Source organism: Papilio machaon, chromosome 1 (assembly GCF_912999745.1).
Source record: "Papilio machaon chromosome 1, ilPapMach1.1, whole genome shotgun sequence".
Classification (NCBI taxonomy): Eukaryota; Metazoa; Arthropoda; class Insecta; order Lepidoptera; family Papilionidae; genus Papilio; species Papilio machaon.
The window spans coordinates 5,014,155-5,034,998 of record NC_059986.1 but is presented as its reverse complement, the minus strand read 5'-3'; the positions used below and the strand labels follow the sequence as shown (position 1 = coordinate 5,034,998).

General features: G+C 39.5%; 2 protein-coding genes across 2 annotated transcripts in view; one reads left to right on the top strand and one right to left on the bottom strand.

Moving 5' to 3' along the window:
* Positions 1–18,567, top strand: part of LOC106710676 (collagen alpha-5(IV) chain) — a 27,796-nt gene extending 9,229 nt beyond the window's left edge. The window contains exons 2-15 of the mRNA XM_014502802.2: positions 3,271–3,456; positions 3,540–3,584; positions 3,698–3,982; positions 4,069–4,317; positions 4,405–5,188; positions 5,524–5,784; positions 6,416–6,638; positions 7,344–7,459; positions 7,690–8,090; positions 8,322–10,392; positions 10,645–10,822; positions 11,107–11,221; positions 17,443–17,663; positions 18,001–18,567. Coding sequence (XP_014358288.2) covers positions 3,271–3,456; positions 3,540–3,584; positions 3,698–3,982; positions 4,069–4,317; positions 4,405–5,188; positions 5,524–5,784; positions 6,416–6,638; positions 7,344–7,459; positions 7,690–8,090; positions 8,322–10,392; positions 10,645–10,822; positions 11,107–11,221; positions 17,443–17,663; positions 18,001–18,193 — 5,328 coding nt within the window. The 3' untranslated portion in view covers positions 18,194–18,567. The remainder of the gene's footprint in view (positions 1–3,270; positions 3,457–3,539; positions 3,585–3,697; positions 3,983–4,068; positions 4,318–4,404; positions 5,189–5,523; positions 5,785–6,415; positions 6,639–7,343; positions 7,460–7,689; positions 8,091–8,321; positions 10,393–10,644; positions 10,823–11,106; positions 11,222–17,442; positions 17,664–18,000) is intronic.
* LOC106710691 (PITH domain-containing protein CG6153) lies at positions 18,463–20,844 on the bottom strand. The gene is made up of 4 exons (XM_014502827.2): positions 20,495–20,844; positions 19,973–20,094; positions 19,635–19,739; positions 18,463–19,195 (listed from the first exon to the last, which is right to left on the bottom strand). The coding sequence occupies exons 1-4, from the start codon at positions 20,678–20,680 to the stop codon at positions 18,985–18,987; spliced, it is 624 nt and encodes a 207-aa protein (XP_014358313.1). The 5' UTR covers positions 20,681–20,844; the 3' UTR covers positions 18,463–18,984.

The following is a 20,844-nucleotide window of genomic DNA, read 5'->3' as shown; positions in this document are numbered from 1 at the left end:
TTTATGACTATCTTATAGGTTCTCCAAAAACTTAATCTAGGTACAGCTAGTAAAAAAGGTGCTTTTAAAAAAATACGGTTAAAACAGAAAGATGAGTCAAAGGAAAAGATTTTTATATGTACTTGCCTTTACCCCGGACAATATCATCGTTCACTTTTGAATAATCTTTATTGCTAATAACGATGTTTGATACGGATGAATTAATTTGTTTGAAAACAATCGGTGGTTGGGATGATAAAGCGTTGTATCAGATGATGTTAATGATGAGGTCAGAGCGGCGACGGGCGGTGCGTCCGGCCGCGGCGCCCACGCGCTCGCCGCCCGGAAGCGGCGCGGCGGCGTCGCGGCGCTCCTCCCGCGACCCCGAAACACCCTCTACCACTCAACACGCACTTGCGCAATTTTTTATACGAATACAAGTCATATTTACAAAAAAAAAAAAAAACAATTGAACAACTGAAAATGTCATTATCGTTTATCACAAGTTACCAGTTACCATGGGAAAATTGAGAGACGATAAGAAGAAAGGTATCGGTACAGGTTAGGCTTTGAAGTTTAAGAAAAAGGTCAAAACAATGACGAATTGAAAACCCCACATACATGTCTTTTGTACTATTGCAAAAATTTAGCTTAATATAGAGACATTTTAAAATATGTAATCGGTCATAATGATCAGTTTTTAACTATTATCAACGTAATACATCCCACTAAATTTTTTAAATGTATAGATACAATTTTCATGGTCGTATTTATATTGGTCCATTCGTCAGTCTATTGTTTCATAATATAAATAGAAAGATTAAAGGTGGTAATAAATCATTCGTTTAAGAAATTATTATAGTGTCGCTAACGAGTGCAATTCTATTAGATTGCGTGGTCATGCAAATTCAGGCGTCTAAGCGGCGACTGCAAATTGATATTGTTTCTACGGCACTTTTTAATAAAAGGCGATGATGTCTCGTGTTCCCGAATTCCACGTAACAGAAACATATAAGGCAAGATTCGTTTAACAATAACATGATAATCATTTATTAGCCACACAAGCACATTCTATTGCATTAATTTAACATGTATTTAATCTATTACAATAAATTATGTGAAACTAGCTGTCGCCCACGATCCCGTCCGCGCGGAATTAAAAAAGAAACTTAATAAGTAGCCTATATGTTCGTCCAGACTACGTTCTATATTTGTGCCAAATTTGATCTAGATCCGTTAAGTTGTTCCGGAGATACTTTCAAACAAACATCCATCCATCCATCTAAACATTCGCATTTATAAAATTAGTAAGAAGTAAGATTAATGTATTGAACATTATGTAAGTTAGTATTTGACTCCGATATAGGAGCTTAAGACTTTGAATTCTCTTAGAAGTCGACTCCAATTGACAAAACCAATATTAGATGAGGTTAGGGTATTTGAATACAAATGAATTCCCATGGCACAGTTAGTTATATATTGAAATGATTTAACGATTAAGAATGATGATATATTGTGCTCTTATGACCCAATTTGTCTGTTAACATAAAATGATCTGTTACATATATGTTTTAAATTTTATAGCAGCTGTGGCCAATCTACCTCGTAGACGAACGAGCTCGAGGAATGATGTAATTTGATGCTGACATCATTCTTCAAATACCACACTGCAAAATCCATTTCGGGCAACAATTAAAAGCAAAGTAATTGCACTCAATGTTCGCATATACCATTAAAGTGATTTATTGTCCTGTTTTTTTTTTTATATCCGCTGTTTTAAATGATTTGCAATGCTTAAATATAGTGGTTGTTATTAGAAAAGATATTGTTGAACACATATATGGGTAAATAATGAATGTTAAAACTTTTTAGTGTTTGAATGAAATTTTGTAGTTGTAACTTATACCGAATAGTCGAGTGACTAAATAAAGAATAAACAGAGTAACTGATGATCATGTTTAAATGTATAGATTTCTGTCAAATAGCTGAATCTATGAATAGTAATAAATGTATGCCAGATATCTCTTTTTAAAGAAAATGTGGCAAACGAGCAGGCGGCCACTTAATTTCGCCAAAATAGCGAAGTGACCGTTGCCCATAAACATCTGCAATTGCAGATTTAAGTGCGGAGGGGACTGAAAAAATACATTTCCCTTATTATATGTCAACTCTTTTGCCAATTCCACCTTCTCTTTCCATACCTGCCTTATTTATAAGAAAAACGGCGGGAAGCTTACTTAAATTAGAACTTCGGGACGAAACAGTTATCAGACGAAACGTGGAATTAATAAATAAATTACTTCTACTTCACGCCTGTCTGCTTTGTGATAATGGTTTTACTACACCTTTGGAGCCGTCCCATTCGTGTAAAAGATGTTGAGAGCTGAACTAATCTTACGTATTTGCCTTTGTAATTAATAATTTGTAATTTAATTACATTACATACGTATAGGTAGTTATTAATGGCAAGTATGTGATGCCTAGCAGCTCTTATTTCACCGCGTCATCCGATAATGTACATGCTAAAATATTTTGCCCAGCACTTCAGTACTAGGTATTGTTAGGTAACACGTGCATGTTGTTTGCGTTACTAGTAATTAATAGAAGGTATGGTAAATGTCACCGACCAATTGTTAACCTCGTTCATCATCGAATGAGCCATATTATAATCTAAGTATAATTGTGAAACTTTTCCCCCACAAGATTTGTTACTAAAACCCCATATACATTTATTAATGTGTATCTTATGTTACCGCAGTAAATATACATTTTTTAAACTAATACATTAAAAAAAAATTGTTATGATCAAAGCAAGAGTTTCAGCAGTGAAAAGCCACGGTTACGCTCATACATTCGTAACTAATCTTCATGCTCTACTAAGAAGTAGGAAGTGTAAGTCTTCTACTTGTTCTGGTCGCTGTATGTGTGTCAGAGGTCCCGTGATAAGGCACGAACATTACGCCTCAGCTATGGTCCCAATCGCACTTTTGTGATTTATTTATTTAATCAAGCTTACACTTGATTTATTTTTTTTATCAAAATATGTAGCTGTAATGTAGGGCCACCGTCAACGTTTTTCTTTTATAATATTTATATTGCCCTTTTCATTTCAAAATCATGTCAACTTGTATTAATTTCGTTTAGCCAAAGGAAACGCCAATGACGTATGGAAACCCAACACATTTGTGGTGAAATTACAGATTACGATTGGCAAATTCTTATTCGAAGTTTTAATAATAACCGATTCCTTGTCAATTTTTCCACTCGTCTAAGTTCAATTTTTGTCATTAGGTGATATGCAATCAGACAGTATGTGATTGCTCTGGTCTGAAGGGAGACCGCGGGGACCCCGGCCCCCCCGGCATCCCTGGCCTGCAAGGGGACTACGGTGACGATGGACCCGAGGGCCGGCTTGGCATACAAGGCGAACCCGGCGACTGGGGCGAGAAAGGAGACGTCGGTGACAAAGGCGAACGGGTAAATCTTAAACTTTATAAGCCTATCAAAAAAAATATTCTTCAACAATACATGTCACATACTTACTAACTTTATTTTTATAGGGAGCGGACGGACCCTACGGAGTAAGGGGATACACAGGACCTCAGGTAATTATTTCCAGTATGTAAACTATATAGAAACGTGTTTGCTGTTGTCACGTTTATGCCGTCATGTATATTTGATTTTATACAAAATACTGTAACTAAATATTAATGTTAAGGGCCCACATGGATTGGAAGGTATTCGAGGCGTGGCTGGTTTCGACGGATGTAGCGGTGTTGACGGTGTGGTTGGACCACCTGGAAGACAAGGTCCTCCTGGGGACCGAGGATTGCCCGGACCGTACGGAGAAAAAGGATCACAAGGTTTAGCTGGTGAAGGAGGAGTCAACTCAAGGGGGGCAAAAGGAATAATGGGCGATCCTGGTAGACCTGGCTTACCAGGACCTTCTGGTCCTATGGGTTGGAGAGGAGACAGTGGTCTCCGCGGTGAAGAAGGTGACGAGGTAAATTTTATCTAGATCTAATTATCTCACATATTGTATCCTAGTCCTACACACTGTAGGTAAATTAAAAATTCTTTATTGTTTAGGGTATAATGGGTATTAAAGGAGAACCAGGTTACAGAGGAGATCCAGGTGATATAACCGTAGGACCACCGGGAATAAAAGGAGATCAAGGAGAAATTGGTGAACCTGGAAGACCAGCAACCATACTCAATATAGATACGTTTAAGCACAATTTAAGCATTGTAGCTAGAGGAGACAAAGGTGAGAAAGGGCTTAAAGGAATGCAAGGTGTAAAAGGACTAAAAGGAGAAATAGGTTCAAGAGGTCAAATGGTAAGTAAAATATTTACGGATTAAAACTATTCAGATAATACATGTTGTGGTGCAATGTAATCAATTCTTGTGCTTTTATGTATTTAGGGTCCATATGGTCTAAATGGTCCACAAGGTTACAAAGGAGATCAAGGAGAAGATGGTTCCAGAGGAAAACCTGGCCGTAGAGGAAAAGATGGACCTCCAGGTCCTAAGGGAGATAAAGGTGCACCAGGTTTCCTAGGTTTAGACGGAGAAGATGGGATACCAGGCGGGCCAGGAGAAGATGGCAGACCAGGAATTCCTGGAGAACAAGGACCTATGGGTGAACCCGGAATTTTCGATGAAAGTTTAAATGAACCTTTACTACCAGGTGCTCAGGGACCACAGGGTCCGATAGGTTATATGGGCCCTGTAGGAGCTCCAGGAATTGATGGTTCAAAAGGATTACCCGGCATTATGGGACCACCTGGTTATCCAGGTGTCAAAGGATTTCCTGGAAGGGTAGGTAACCCAGGAATCTCTCCTAAAGGAGAACCAGGTAGCGACGGACGCAAAGGCCTACCTGGACCTCGAGGTCCTCCCGGTTTTCAAGGATTGCCTGGTACATTAGGTCCAAAAGGGTTTAAAGGAGCAACAGTAAAAGGTCCTGATGGTGAAGATGGCATGCCAGGAACTGACGGTGTCCCTGGAGCAAGAGGAGATAGAGGGGAACCTGGGTTTATGGGTCAACCAGGCTATCCTGGCCGTGGAGTGCATGGTATGGGACCACAAGGAGACACCGGACCACCAGGGCCGCCTGGTATGGTTGGTGACCCTGGCACTTCGGGCCGACCGGGATTTCCGGGCTTGAAAGGACCGAGAGGTGACGATTGCCCATTCTGTAAATCAGGCAAGTGATAACTTAATTTTATACTTATTAAGTAAGTATGTACTGCATATTTATTAAGCTTTTTCAATACTTTAGATACTGTGTATACACATTTCTTTGTTCTTGTTTAGGAGTTTACCAGAAAGATGTACGTATTAGTCCTAAAAGTTATAATTACATTATCTTGTGACCTCTAAATATAAACTTATATGCAATTTGTTGTAAAAACGACATCTCTTTTGTTTTGCTAGCTGATTAGAATACAAATAGCAATAGTAGACAAATAGCCACTTATTTAATCTTTATATATATGTATTAATGCTATTGCAATACAATTTTGTTTACATCTAATACAGGTTTACCTGGACCTAAGGGACAAAGAGGTGATAGCGGATTTCCAGGACAAAAAGGGTATCCAGGATTTGAAGGATTGCCAGGACCACGCGGCCAAACTGGTTTGCCGGGTACTTCTGGCATACCGGGGGCCAAGGGTGTAAAAGGAAATAAGGGACAATCTGGTATGGCGGGACCACAAGGACTGAAAGGTCAAAAGGGGAAGCTTATTCGTCCACCATTGGATTTGACCTTAGCAGAAAGAGGTCCTCCAGGGGACATCGGTAAGATCATGGAATAAATGAAACAAGGAAAAATTTCGTTCAAATATTAAGAAGTTACGGGTTGTTAATAAATACATCTTTGAAGTGTATATCCTCAATGATCATAGCGCATGGGCATTGTAAACAAAAATTTCTTTACACGTAGATTATTTTGAACGATTTATTGTTGGTCGCGCGGTTTTAAAAAAAAAACTACTAATTGTAGCCTATGTGTTCTTCCAGATAATGTTCTACGTCTATGCCAAATTACAGCGCGATCCCATAAGCCGTTATGGAGATCAAACGTCCATCCATCCATCCATCTAAAATTTTGCATTTATAATATTAGTAAGATCTACGGACAAAAAACCATAAACATAGTGTGTATATATTACATACACAAAAATATTAACGTCCTATGAGCTAGGCACAAAAAACCTCAACCAGAGGTTTTGATGAATTTGATAACATCCTAAAATAATTGTTAAAATTATTAGTATCTTTTATCAATTTCGATGTCAAATTCTTTACAAATTTTTTACAGTAAAAAACACGATCTGCTAAATTACATTGTTAAATAAACCGTGTGCCATGTTATTGTTTTTTTTTTATGAATAAACATCACTTTAATTTACCTGATTTTTTTAAATAGGCTTTATAGGTTACCCTGGACTGCCCGGAGACGGAGGTTGGCCTGGACTCAGAGGAGACGCAGGCCCACCAGGTATCAAGGGAAGGATCGGAGACTTCGGCTACCCTGGATTGCCAGGACGAAACGGATCAAGAGGAAGAGATGGCGCCCCCGGGTGGCCCGGAGCGCCAGCTGATATACCCATGGCTTTCCTGCGAGGAGACAAAGGAGAAGCTGGCATTAAGTAAATCAAATAAACCTATTTAAATATTTAAACATAAAATATAGTAATCTGTACATACCAATTCATAAACATGTTTTATCAAGAATCAAGAACTAGCTTTTACCCGCGACTCCGTCCGCGCGGAATAAAAAAAAATGCACACACGATAAAAACAGTTCCAATGTCCGTCTCCTAGTTCAAAGCTATCTCCCCATCAATTTTCAGCTAAATCAGTTCGACCCATATTGAGTTATATATAGTGTAACTAACACGACTTTCTTTTATATATATAAACTAGTTATTACCCGCGACTCCGTCCGCGCGGAATAAAAAATAGAAAACGGGGTAAAAATTATCCTATGTCCTTTTCCTGGTTCTAAGCTAACCCACCAATTTTCAGTGAAATCGATTCAGCCGTTCTTGAGTTATAAATAGTGTAACTAACACGACTTTCTTTTATATATATATATATATATAAGATAAGATAGATGTAATTGATAATTCAAGGAAGCTAATGTTTAAATGTATAATTTCTAACTTAAATAAGTATAAGTACTCTACTATGGCGGTACTTACTGCTTTATTATTTTATGTTTATAGGCTTTATGAATCGGGATTTTATAAATATGTTAAATTTTTGATGGCCAAATTAGACCCCTTCCGATTTAAGCAAATTATTTCACCAATAATTATTGAGAGATTTGTATCAGCAAATATACGTTTCAGAGGTCAACATGGAGAGGTTGGAGAACCTGGCCAGCCAGGAGAGGTTGGTGAATCTGTAGCAAACGGTATTAATGCTAAGGGTGAACGCGGACCTCCTGGAGTTCCAGGAATAAAAGGTTTGAATTGTATAGTTATATCTAAATAACTGCATCATATTTCCAACAATATCTGATAGGTCCCGACATCTATCGAGTAAATCTGCATTTAGCGTCTTCGCCTCTCCAATACTTATTATAATACAAATCCTGCATGTTAATTTTTATAGCAAGACCAATACGTGGAATTAAAATAGTAAGTAGATCTTGATAATATGATGAACACTATCTAATAATTATTATATTTTTAGGTTATCGCGGAAGAAAAGGAGACCGTGGCGATATGGGATACGACGGGTTTAGAGGTATTCCCGGTGATGACGGGCTTCCAGGCAGATCTATACAAGGCCCTGTCGGAATAAAGGGATTTGTTGGCGAAAAAGGTGAAATAGGTCCCAGCGGAGAACCGGGCACACGTGGTCAACGAGGACCCCTAGGATTTGGAGGCAATAAAGGGCATAAAGGATCAAGAGGCGAGGTTGGCCTTGCTACAATTTATGGTGAGAAAGGTATAGACGGCTACCGCGGCGATCGAGGTGATGTCGGTGAACCAGGGTACCCAGGCACACCCGGTCGCGCCGGTATCATGGGAATTAAGGGCATCACTGGACTTCCAGGAGACATCGGTCCGGATGGACCACGAGGACCGCCAGTAAGTTGAATTTATTAACAAATTTGATTCATCGATTTATTTTTGACTTCGCCTGGAAGGCAAAGTGGGTGCGTCTGTTTTTATTTCTGTATTACCCATCATACTATTTGAATGGACCATTAAGTGTTTTATACATTATTTTGAATCCCCGTCTGTAGATGAAAGATGCATGAAAATATAAAGCTCTTATTTAAATGAATGCTCTTAATTCTTAACATTTTATATTTCCAGGGTCGAAAAGGCCTACCCGGTATCCAAATACAGGGTGCTCCAGGAATACCTGGACGACCAGGATTCCCTGGCCCCATGGGTCAAATCGGTGAACCAGGTTTGCAAGGATTAAACGGCATACAAGGTGATGTCGGACCTAAAGGCGTAAAAGGAGAAGCTGGTCGAGTTGGGATTCGTGGATGGACTGGAGATATGGGACCAGTTGGATTCCCCGGCTTCCCGGGAATTATGGGAACACCCGGATCTCAAGGTGAAGTTGGAGATAGAGGTGAGGATGGAGCTCAAGGTTATCAAGGACAACCTGGAAAACCAGGGCCTCCAGGACCTGAAGGAGTTAAGGGCTATAGAGGCGACCAAGGTTTAGCAGGATTACCTGGTCTAGATGGCTTAAACGGAGTCAAAGGAGTGCGAGGAGACGAAGGATTCCCCGGCTTACAAGGGTTGCGGGGGGAAAATGCATTAATAGGAATGAAAGGTGACGTTGGAGAACCAGGCGTGGACGGAGAATCTGGTAAACCTGGCATCTTCGGACTCAAAGGAACAAAAGGGGACGAAGGATCCCCGGGATTAGCTATTGGAGGATACGAAGGTATAAAAGGGGAACAAGGAGAGCCTGGACCGCAAGGTAATCCTGGTCTTAATGGGACAAAAGGCGAATTAGGGTCCAACGGAATCGATGGACCACCAGGTGACATAGGTGACAAAGGATATCCAGGTAATCCTGGAGTCCCAGGAAGACATGGATTACGTGGTATGAAGGGACTAATGGGAAGTGCGGGTCTTGTTGGCTCCACTGGAGAAAAAGGAGACTTAGGAAAGGAAGGGGAACCTGGCATTATGGGTAGACCCGGTCTTCCAGGAGACGAGGGCTGGCAAGGTCCAATAGGAGTTAAAGGCGAAATGGGTTTCAAAGGAGAACGTGGAGAGAGAGGTATTAGTACCCGTTTACCAGCTACAAAAGGTGATATTGGAGACATTGGATTTGATGGAATACCTGGACCTAAAGGACCAACAGGAGACGATGGCTTCTTCGGAATCAAAGGAATTAAAGGAGAACGTGGTGAAATTGGTATCAAGGGAATGATTGGTGAAGACGGTCTACCAGGAGAAAAAGGTCAAATAGGAGATCAAGGGCCACCAGGATTGCCTGGATTAGATGGCATTAATGCTGAGAGAGGACAAAAAGGTAGAGCTGGATTTGATGGACTTCCTGGATGGCCGGGACCAATGGGACAAAAAGGCGCTCCTGGAGAGTATGGTGTAACCGGACCTATTGGTGAACGTGGACCACCAGGATTAAGTTTTCAGGGTCCAAAGGGTTTCAAAGGTATGGACGGTTTTACTGGCAGACAAGGAGCACCCGGAAAACCTGGACCTAGAGGAATGGAAGGTATTCCTGGGTTACAGGGAAAACCAGGAGATATCGGTGAAATAGGGTCTTCCTTTAGTGCTAAGGGAGCGAGAGGCGATCAAGGATGGCAAGGGTTAAAGGGTTATCAAGGCATTAAGGGTGATATGGGTGACGCTGGATTCGACGGTTACACTGGTATGCAAGGCGCTAAGGGTATTAAAGGAGAAAGAGGAGAAGAAGGGTTGCAAGGCATGCCGGGTCTTAAAGGACCTAGAGGAATGAAAGGCGATAAAGGTAAAACTATTCATCCGTCAGAAATATTACCCGGTCCTGTAGGTGACATTGGGCCTCCCGGATTTCCTGGACGTCACGGTGAAGATGGTCCGCCCGGTCCAAGTGGACGCAGTGGAATATTCGGTGTTAAAGGTGAAAGAGGAGACATCGGTTTTATGGGCTCAGTAGGGCTTCCAGGACTTCAAGGCGCACAAGGAATAAAAGGAATTATAGGGTATGAAGGTTATGAAGGTCAACGTGGAGCTCCTGGGGCTCCGGGGAGACCTGCGCCACCACCGCCGATACCGAAATCACGAGGATTTTACTTCACAGTACATTCACAAACCAGAATGATTCCACAATGTCCAGCGGGAACATCACCACTCTGGGAAGGATTCTCCCTTATACATATAGTTGCAAATGCAAAAGCACACGGCCAAGATTTAGGTGAGTGTTTCTTTTTTTACTTTTGATACAAGCAAGTAATAAAAATAATTTTACTAACGATTGTAGTTTAATCAAGATAATATAAAACATTCTAACTATATAAACAAAATAAACTATAATTTAATTAATATGTTGTTGAGAGATTTTAAGCGTATTTATTAGGAAAAATTTGATGTTGTTCGATGTTAGAATACCTATGAAATAATATTGTAATAATATAAATTAATGATAATATAAATAATTTTTAAATAGGTGCACCTGGGAGTTGTCTTCGGAAGTTCTCAACCATGCCCTACATGTTCTGCAATCTTAACAATGTTTGTGACTTTGCTCAACGTGAGGATTACAGTTTCTGGCTGTCCACGCCGGAGCCCATGCCCATAGCGATGAAACCTATTCAAGCTAGAGATGTCGGCTCTTACATATCAAGGTTAGTAATTTTAATTATGTACCTACTTGCGTTCTTTGACACTTCAACTGTTCATTTGTCATGAATATCGATAGCTATGAATTTTGGGTGAACTTACCCAAATGAAAGTTCGAAGCAATGAGAAATAACAAAAAATATTCGAGGTATTCGAAGGCCTAACGTAAATAAAAAGTAATAAACCTTGTTTTTATATAACACTCATGAACAGTTTAGTGCGACACAATTGCAAATTGTTTTTTTTAAATTTTACAAAGCCATTATCTAGCTTTTATTTACTGTTTCAGGTGTCAAGTTTGTGAGACATCGACACGAACAATCGCCATACATAGCCAAAGTAGTGAAGTGCCAACTTGTCCGCAGGGTTGGGATGAATTATGGATTGGATACAGCTTTTTAATGGTAAGATTAAACTTAGCAAGTTTAAATTTTAACTCTGCCGGTAATCTTCATTAGTGTTATTATGCACTTACGTCTGCATAAAATTACTAAAAAAGTAAAATATCATTGTTTAGGACTTAAGTGCTAGTTTCCTGTGACATCGTGATATCCAATCAAAGTGCGAAACCAATATACGTACGTGTCGCCTATTGGCTAATTATCCCCACCCCGCTATCCTAGATCATTGTATCAAAAACGAGAATACATTTGAAATACGGAAGACGATACGTTGGTTTGATTTCAAAGTTCCAAATCCTCAAACGCCTCAACACTTTAGTTTTTTGCCAAACCATATGTAGCTACACACACGCCGCTACATAAACTGGACCTTCGAGCCATATTTGGATCGTGGATTTGCCATTTTACGAGGATTTGGGTTGATCCAGGAGCACATACCCGTCACCGCCCGGTGAGTACTTTTGTGGTTGTTCCCATTTTCACAAGTCACCATTATGCCTTTAATGGATAGGGACAAGTCTCCATATAAAAATACTACAGATGAGAAAGCTGAGCAGGTAATTCGCGACCTCATCAGGAAAAGAGGTATTCTTAAGGGCAGGTTAACGAAATTTGTTAATCATCTACATAATTTAGTAAAACCGCTAGGTCAGGAGTCCAGGATAGACTTAAAATTGCGCATGGACGGGGCAGGCATTCTATTTTCGGAATTCAATTCCATACAATCAAAGCTCGAGGAGACTGTCTCTGAGTGCGATATCGACGAGCAGTTAAATCAGCGTCAGCAATTCGAAGACTGTTACTACAGCACACTTTCAAAAGCTGAATCCCTTCTTGGTGTCGGTAGGGAGGTCGCTGAATGCTCTAAAATGTGTTCTCAAAATCAGTCGTCAATTAAATTACCTGTCATCACTTTACCTACCTTCGACGGTTTATACGAGCACTGGCTAGAATATAGGGACACATATTTATCATTGGTGCATAATTCGACAGATATTAGCGACATACAAAAGTTTCATTACCTAAAATCGTCATTAAAGGGAAGTGCTGAAATGGTAGTAAACGCGTTAGAAATATCATCCGAAAATTATTCTGTTGCGTGGGAACTTTTGCTAAATCGGTATGATAACAATAGATTATTAGTGCAGAGTCACGTCAAAGCATTATTTGCGATACAACCGTTACCGAAAGAGTCGTCCTCGCTAATTAGAAAACTTATAGATATTATAATTAATAATTTACGCGCTTTAAAAACACTCGGTGAACCCACAGAGTACTGGGATACTTTAATTATCTATATAGTCATCTCTAAATTAGATAAAACGACTGAGCGGCAATGGGAGGAACATAAAGGTTATTTATTATCTAACTCTAAAATTACGCTGAAGCTTGATCATTTACTCAAATTTTTGAAATCTAGGGCCGATCTATTAGAAACTTTAACTTTATCGCACAGCAAAGACAGCACTATAACTGAAATTAACAAAAAATCATGTACTGCTTTTCGCAGCAACGTGGCACAGTGTAACGTTATATCTTATAAGCCGGCCGGGCGCAATTCACGTAAGTTGTGTGTTGTATGTAAGGCTCCACATCCAATTTACACTTGTTCACAATTCCTTAATATGGATTTAAAATCTAAACTTAAAATCGTTAAGGAACACAACTTATGTGAAAATTGTTTACGTTCCGGGCACACTGTAAACAGCTGTTTGTTTGGACCTTGCAAAAAATGTAACTTAAAACATAATTCACTAATTCATAGTTCTAGCGATTCTAATCATACCACGAGCCTAGTCTCTAAATCGTCAACTGAAGCGACTGAAAGTAGCGGAGTCACCGCGCACGCGCCCCCTCCCTCGATCAGTTGCAGCCGAAGCGACAAGGGACAGGTTTGCGATGTTCACGCGTACACGCACACAGATGTAAACTGCACAAATGTGCAACCGGTTTTGCTATCCACTGCGCTAGTTGAAATACTCGATAAAAATAACAATTATCATATCGCATGCGCTTTACTGGACAGTGGTAGTCAGAGTTGCTTCATTACACATTCGTTTTGCAAAAAAATAAATCTTCCTTTAATACAGTCCACTAAAACGATATGCGGAGTAGGTAATATTGTTTCACATTCGACGCATTTGTGTAACATACAAGTAAAATCGCGCGTTAATTCCTACTCGATGCGACTTCAATGTTTTGTTTTAAACGAAATAACGCCCACATTACCCGCTGTTCAGGTACACCATGCGCATTTTGAGGTACCTGATAACGTTCAGCTGGCAAATACGCAATTTCTAGGGCAACAAAATATAGATATTTTAATAGGAGCGGACCGGTTTTGGGACTTGCTTATCGACGGCAAGATACGTCTACCTAACGGCCCATTCCTACAAAATACTAAGTTAGGTTGGATAGTTTCGGGTCCTATTAATCATATTACGCAAAAATATGGACACGTCCAATGTAACTTTAATACATCCATAGAAAATCAATTACGTCAATTTTGGGAGCTCGAAGAGTTAACTCAGCCTCGGAATACGCAATCTGATGAAGAGACGGCTTGTGAACAAAGTTTCGTTACAACCACTACACGCGACAAACATGGTAGATTTATTGTTGACATTCCGCTCAAAAAATCGGCCGAGGTGTTGGGCGAATCGTACTCACAAGCTGAGCGCCGTTTTTTCGCGTTGGAAAAACGGTTGCTACGCGCACCCACTAGTTATAAGCAATTATACGTAGATTTCATGCGAGAGTACATCAACTTAGGTCACATGACTAAAGTCGATAGTTATTCGAACCCCAACTACTTTCTACCGCACCACGGCGTATTTCGTGAACACAGCACTACCACGAAACTCCGTGTCGTGTTCGACGCCAGTGCACCCACTAACAACGGAATTTCATTTAACGACATACAACTCGTCGGACCTCCTATTCAGGGTGACTTGCTAGGTATACTGTTGCGCTTTAGACAATTCCGATACACCGCGTTAACCGACTGCGAAAAAATGTATCGTTCGGTACTCGTTAATCCGACCCAACGTGACTTACAGCTAATCGTGTGGCGCGACGAACCGTCTAAACCGCTTGCAGTATACAAGTTAAACACGGTTACATATGGCACAGCTTCGGCACCGTTCTTGAGTGTACGCTGTTTGAAGCAACTAGCTGCTGAGTGTTCCGACCTTGAAGTCAAAAGAGTAATAAATAACGACATCTATGTTGATGACCTTCTGACCTCCAGCGACGACAAGGACAAATTATTAAGAATTTGCAAGGGCACCGTAAACGTGCTAAAGTCCGGTTGCTTTAATTTACGCAAGTGGGTTTTCAATTTTGAAGTCGGTGAGGAAGCGTACCAAACGTCCACAAATGATAATGATATTATTGATACAATTCGAAACTTAAACTTTGGGGAACATAGCCAATGTAGAACCTTAGGCTTAGGTTGGTGCAACGTTGCTGACGATTTCCATTTCAATACACAGTTACAGCAGCCCACTTCTAATGTAACGAAACGCACCATATTATCTATAGTTTCTCAAATATTTGACCCATTAGGTTTATTAAGTCCGTCGATTATGATAGGCAAAGTATTATTACAACGTCTTTGGTTACTTAAATTACAGTGGGACGACCCTCTTCCCGCCGATATTTTACGCACGTGGAACCGGTTTGTTGACAATCTATCTTATCTTTCTTCAATAAAGATTCCGCGACACGCATTTCAGTGTGACGTCACACGAGTCGAGCTGCACATTTTCACTGACGCCTCGCAGACAGCTTACGGCGCTTGTGCTTATGTAAGAACCGTATGCGATGATCGTGTTGTCGTAAAATTATTAATATCGAAAGGTAAGGTAGCCCCATTGAAGCCTGTTAGTATACCTCGCCTGGAACTGTGCGGCGCGTTGCTAGGCGCTAAGCTTTACGATAAAATTCGCAGTTCGCTTACTCGCGAGTTTGACGAAGTAGTATTTTGGACCGACTCGACTATTGTGCTAGGCTGGTTACGTATGACACCTAATTTACTTAAAACGTTCGTACAGAATCGAGTCGCCGAAATACACGAACTGACGAATGCATTCACGTGGAGGCATGTAAGTGGCAAGGAAAACCCTGCCGACCTGATTTCACGGGGAGTAAGTCTCGAGGATTTAGTTTTATCTAAGTTGTGGTGGGAAGGTCCTACATTTTTACACGTATTAAATTTTAATTTCAATTTAACCACACATACAAATTCAAATGCTGAGTTATTACCTATTGATTTGCCTGAACTAAAATCTAACACTACAAATTATACATTTTTAAATCAAAATATTAATACAGACGAAACATTCTTTCCATTCAACAGATTCTCAAACTTCAATCGTATGATTCACACGGCTGCTTATGTACTGCGCTTCACGCACAACAGCCGGCCGCGCCACAGAACCGATCAGCTGACGGGTGCGATCAATGTCGATGAGTTGAGTCGCGCAGTGATTATGCTAGCTAAGTTATCACAAAGGGAGTCATTTTCTTTGGAGTACAATTTGCTAAAGAGTGGAAGGAATGTTAAGTCTAGCAACAGACTTTCAAGTCTAAATTTATTTTTAGATGAAAATGACCTAATTCGCGTAGGTGGCAGAATAAAAAATTCTTTAGATTTTAATTATAATAAAAAACACCCTATACTTCTTTGTTCTAAGCACTATTTTACTCGCTTGTTATTTATTCATGAACACAATCAAGCTTTACATTGCGGGCCGCAGGCGCTGCTGTACCGCTTACGCGAGCAGTGGTGGCCGCTGTCCGGTAGGAATCTCGCGCGGAAGGTGACTCATCAGTGCGTCGCTTGCACACGGGCTAGGGGAAAAACGCTAAGCCCACTTATGGGCAACCTGCCTAAGGAGCGCTTGACGGCAGATTTTCCTTTTATTCGCACAGGTGTAGACTACGCTGGACCAGTGTCCGTTTTAAATCGTAAAGGTAGGGGTGCTAAATTAGTAAAATCCTATATCTGTCTTTTTATTTGTTTTATAACTCGCGCTATTCACTTAGAGCTTGTCAGCGACCTATCCACTGACGCATACCTCCTCGCTCTCAAGCGATTCATTTCTCGACGTGGAAAACCATGTCAAATTTTCTCAGACAATGGACGAAATTTTGTAGGTTTAAACAATGAGTTTGCTCAGTTTTTATCATCTTGTAGTAAAGACGTTGTAGATTACGCAAAGAGTCAAAATATTAAATTCTCGTTTATCCCTCCTTATTCCCCGCATTTTGGTGGCTTGTGGGAAGCGGGGATTAAATCATGTAAGTACCACCTGCGGCGAGTGCTCGGCAATGCTCATCTGACGTTCGAATAATTCGCTACCGTCCTCACACAGATAGAAGCAGTGCTAAACTCACGTCCGCTGGTACCTCTATCTTCGGATCCCTCTGATGGCTATCCCCTCAGCCCTGGCCATTTCTTGATTGGCCGACCTCTCACGGCACCAGTGTGTGAAAATGATCTGCAACACTCACCTGTACACCGGTTGAGCCGCTACCAGAGAGTGGAACAGCTGCGGCAGCAGTTTTGGATGCGCTGGGCTAGAGAGTATATCTCGGAGCTACAAATCAGAGCTAAGTGGAGGGAAAATACGGCAGAATTGAAGCCCGATACGCTTGTCCTTGTCAAGGACGTGGCTCTTCCGCCGTTGAAATGGCCACTTGGTCGCGTCGTGAAGACAATTCCTGGTGAAGATGGCATCTCCAGAGTGGCGGACATCAAGACCACATCAGGCGTCATAAGACGGTCTTACACAAAGATCTGTCCACTTGTGAGGGACGAATAGTGTTAAAAGCTGGTGCTTTCAAGGCCGCGGGCATGTTTAGGACTTAAGTGCTAGTTTCCTGTGACATCGTGATATCCAATCAAAGTGCGAAACCAATATACGTACGTGTCGCCTATTGGCTAATTATCCCCACCCCGCTATCCTAGATCATTGTATCAAAAACGAGAATACATTTGAAATACGGAAGACGATACGTTGGTTTGATTTCAAAGTTCCAAATCCTCAAACGCCTCAACACTTTAGTTTTTTGCCAAACCATATGTAGCTACACACACGCCGCTACAATCATAATGTCCGCCATGTATAAAATTTTACGTTCGTCTGGTTACATAATTTCGGTCTTGATCGGAACGAGATACAAAGTTGTACTTCCTTGTGAGTATTTTCGTTGTGCAGCATACAGCAGGTGCAGACGCAGCAGGACAAAGTCTGATATCACCCGGATCCTGTCTTCGTGAGTTCCGCACGCGGCCATTTATAGAGTGCAATGGATTGGGTCGCTGCAACTACTTCGCCACAGCCGTCTCCTACTGGCTGTCGACCATCGACGATAACAGAATGTTCTTGCGGCCCGAACAACAAACACTTAAGGAAGATAAAATCACTAAAGTTAGCAGGTATGTCAAAATGTAACAAAGACACTGATTTTTCATATTACCAATAATACTTGCAAGTACCCTCTCCCCCTCCCTCTCACAAGTTTAAGGAGATTTAATTCCTTCGTAACAATTTGCAGATCGACATAATATTTTTTTTTATATTAAATACTAGCAGATTATTGAAATAAATTGACTAAAATTCTCTGTCTTTGACCTAGGATATGGCGACAATAGTCGATTTCCGACCCGTGGATGATGAACTCACGATCCTTAAATGTCTATATCCTTAACCGTTAGACTATTGGTGCCTAAATAATATTTTGAGTATGTGTAATGTATTTAATTTGTATTTAAGATGCTCGGTGTGCATGAGACGTCTCCCGGGCCCGCCAGCCGGCGTCTACCAAGGCGGCGACGTGCGCTCGGTGCCCAACGAGGTAGTGCGCCGGCGGCCGTACTTCCCCGCAGGCCGCAGACCCTACGGCCGCAGGTATCTCAACCCCCGTGGCAGACGTCAGCCCATCAGAGTCTACAAGCAAGTCACATAGCTCAGCAACACTCCCCTATCATAAACTGTAATTGAAGTGCTTACAACCATATTTTTAAACATTAATAAAATCTCACTGTCACTGCCATCTTTGTATTATAATAAATAATAGTTTTTCTGTTTTAAAGAATATTTTAATTTAGATATGGATAATCGTGAAAACTACAAGGAACCTTGAATATATTGTGACGAATGTCAGAGTATTGTATGTTACAATTACCTCGTGAATATGAATGTAGCGTGTGTTTAAATATTCATCTCTACATTTAATTTTAGTGATTTAATGAATATTTTTTCACTGTCAAGGATACAAAGGTCCCGTATTATAAGAAATCGTTTAAAACGCCCAAATTTTGTAAATAATAATAACATATAATAACGAACATAATTGTAAGTTAATAAAATAATATGTAAGAATTTGTTGCTTTAATTACTTATTACGAAATCCTATTTCTTGCCTTCAATCTATTCCATCAGAAACGAAAATGCCTTACAGGTGTCATTTTAACACGCATCAAATCACCACGCTTCTTTAATTTAAAGGTGAACTTTCCAGATAGACAGTTGGTGGTATTGAATGTGTTAATTGATGACAGTCAAAACTAGGCAACTAAGTTTTGAAATCATGTCAGAAGTACAAGATCCATTCCAGTTTTACTCTATAAATAACAAGTTTTTTTAAAGGTTATGTATAATAAATAAAAATATTTAAAACTTCATGAAGTAGTTTATTTCAATGACAAAACAATTATGGCATGTACAATAAAGTATTTACAATTGGCATAGTTAATATTACTCTATTGGTCTACCAACAGAATCTAAATGTTTTAACTTATGATCATCAAGCATAGGTCTTGATTCATATGTACAAATTGTCACTCCATGCTTGTGCCCTGGTGTCCATTCCCCTTTCAAACCAATGTAATAAATTTTTGTTGTTTCCGCACCAAAATTTGTAGGAAAGTGCATTGTTAAATGCGACATCGAAGAAAATGTGACTATTCTGAAAATTCAAAATACATATAATTATCAAAACTTTATTTACCTACATTGTATTAATAGTTCACTTTCATAAATACATCAAAAGCAGGAAAGACAAGAAAACATAAATTTAAAACCTCTAACACTATGACAACTAAAATAGTGTAGCCATATCTACAAAAAAAATTAAAAAATAGACATTAAACATAATTGTTTTTGCTATTGCACAACTCCCTTAATTGAAAATCCTTAATCTTAGGGTAATGTTTCTAGGGGATTAATATGCAAGAGGAAACAAAACTTTAAAATCATATTTGTTTTACTGTGAAATAAATTGTATGGTCCATACATCACATGGGTACAGTAGTACTAATTTGTAAATTATAAATATGAAATAAAGTTATGGAAATTGCTCTACTGAAAGGGCAAAGCTTCCAAATATTATGAGTAATATTACTTACTTAGGTGTATACTCCAAAATGCCTTGGCTATCTTTTTGCAGCTCAAACACTTGGTCTGGTTCCATTGAAGCTTCATCAAATGTCATATTGGGCTTATTTTTGAATCTATAAAAGTGTCAAATTAAAAACATTCAAATTAAGCTTATCAAGAGATCTATTTCTATCTGTAAGATAAATTAGGCTATCACTTGATAACACAATTTTATTTTAAATTATGACATTATAATATGGAACATTTTACCAATATTTGTTTTTTTTTTTTCGAGCCAACATACAATATTATTGCATTGTACACAATTAACACCCAGATGACATTGTCAATCTTAAAATATACTTACAATCTTAACTTAGAAGGGTGTAAATCTGAATCTTCTGATCTTATTATAATACCCTTTAACTTTACATTGCCTGTAAAAGGAATATTAAACAGCAGCTCTTCATCAGCATCACTTTCCACATACTGAAACCAACATTTCAATTGTTCATTTATTATTTCAATAGGCATATTGGTCAGTGGACCAATAGCAAAAAACATCTTAAGAAACTCTCTCTGAACAGTTGGATTAAGAACAGAAAGCTGTTATATATTTTACAGTATTCGTTCTAATACATTTTAAATTTTGTAAAGTATACTATATATTTCATCATTATCATCTCCCTGGCCTTTTCCCACTCACATGGGGTCAGCACACAAGGTTTTGTAAACCTTAAAGTTGTAATTAATTTTTTACGACCGGCCCCTGCCTGTCGCCAACCTTGCTAGACTTTATATAGTATACAATGTATACAATATATTGAAATAAGTTAAACAAAATAAATAGTTAGTAAGTTATTCAAAATTTTAAGCTCAGTATACAAACCTCAGAAGTATCGAGTCGCCTCTCCCAAGGTTTAAATACAGTTTTTCCGGAACCATCTACACTTTCGTTGAGACATTGAACATTTTCTTTATCAATTTTTTGGTAAAGATTATACTGTAAACCTATTTCTTCTGGGTTCCCATGATCGTGATCATGACTTCCATGATTACAGTGACTATGGGGCATTTTTTAAACCAACGCCAAAATTTCTATTGAATTGTTCTTGATCATTAATTATTAAATAAGTGTATTCAATGCACTATTATTGATTCTTTGATTTTGATATATGGAACGTGAATTATAAAAGCTATTACTGTATTCATCAATATTTTTATTTGTTTTGATTTTAA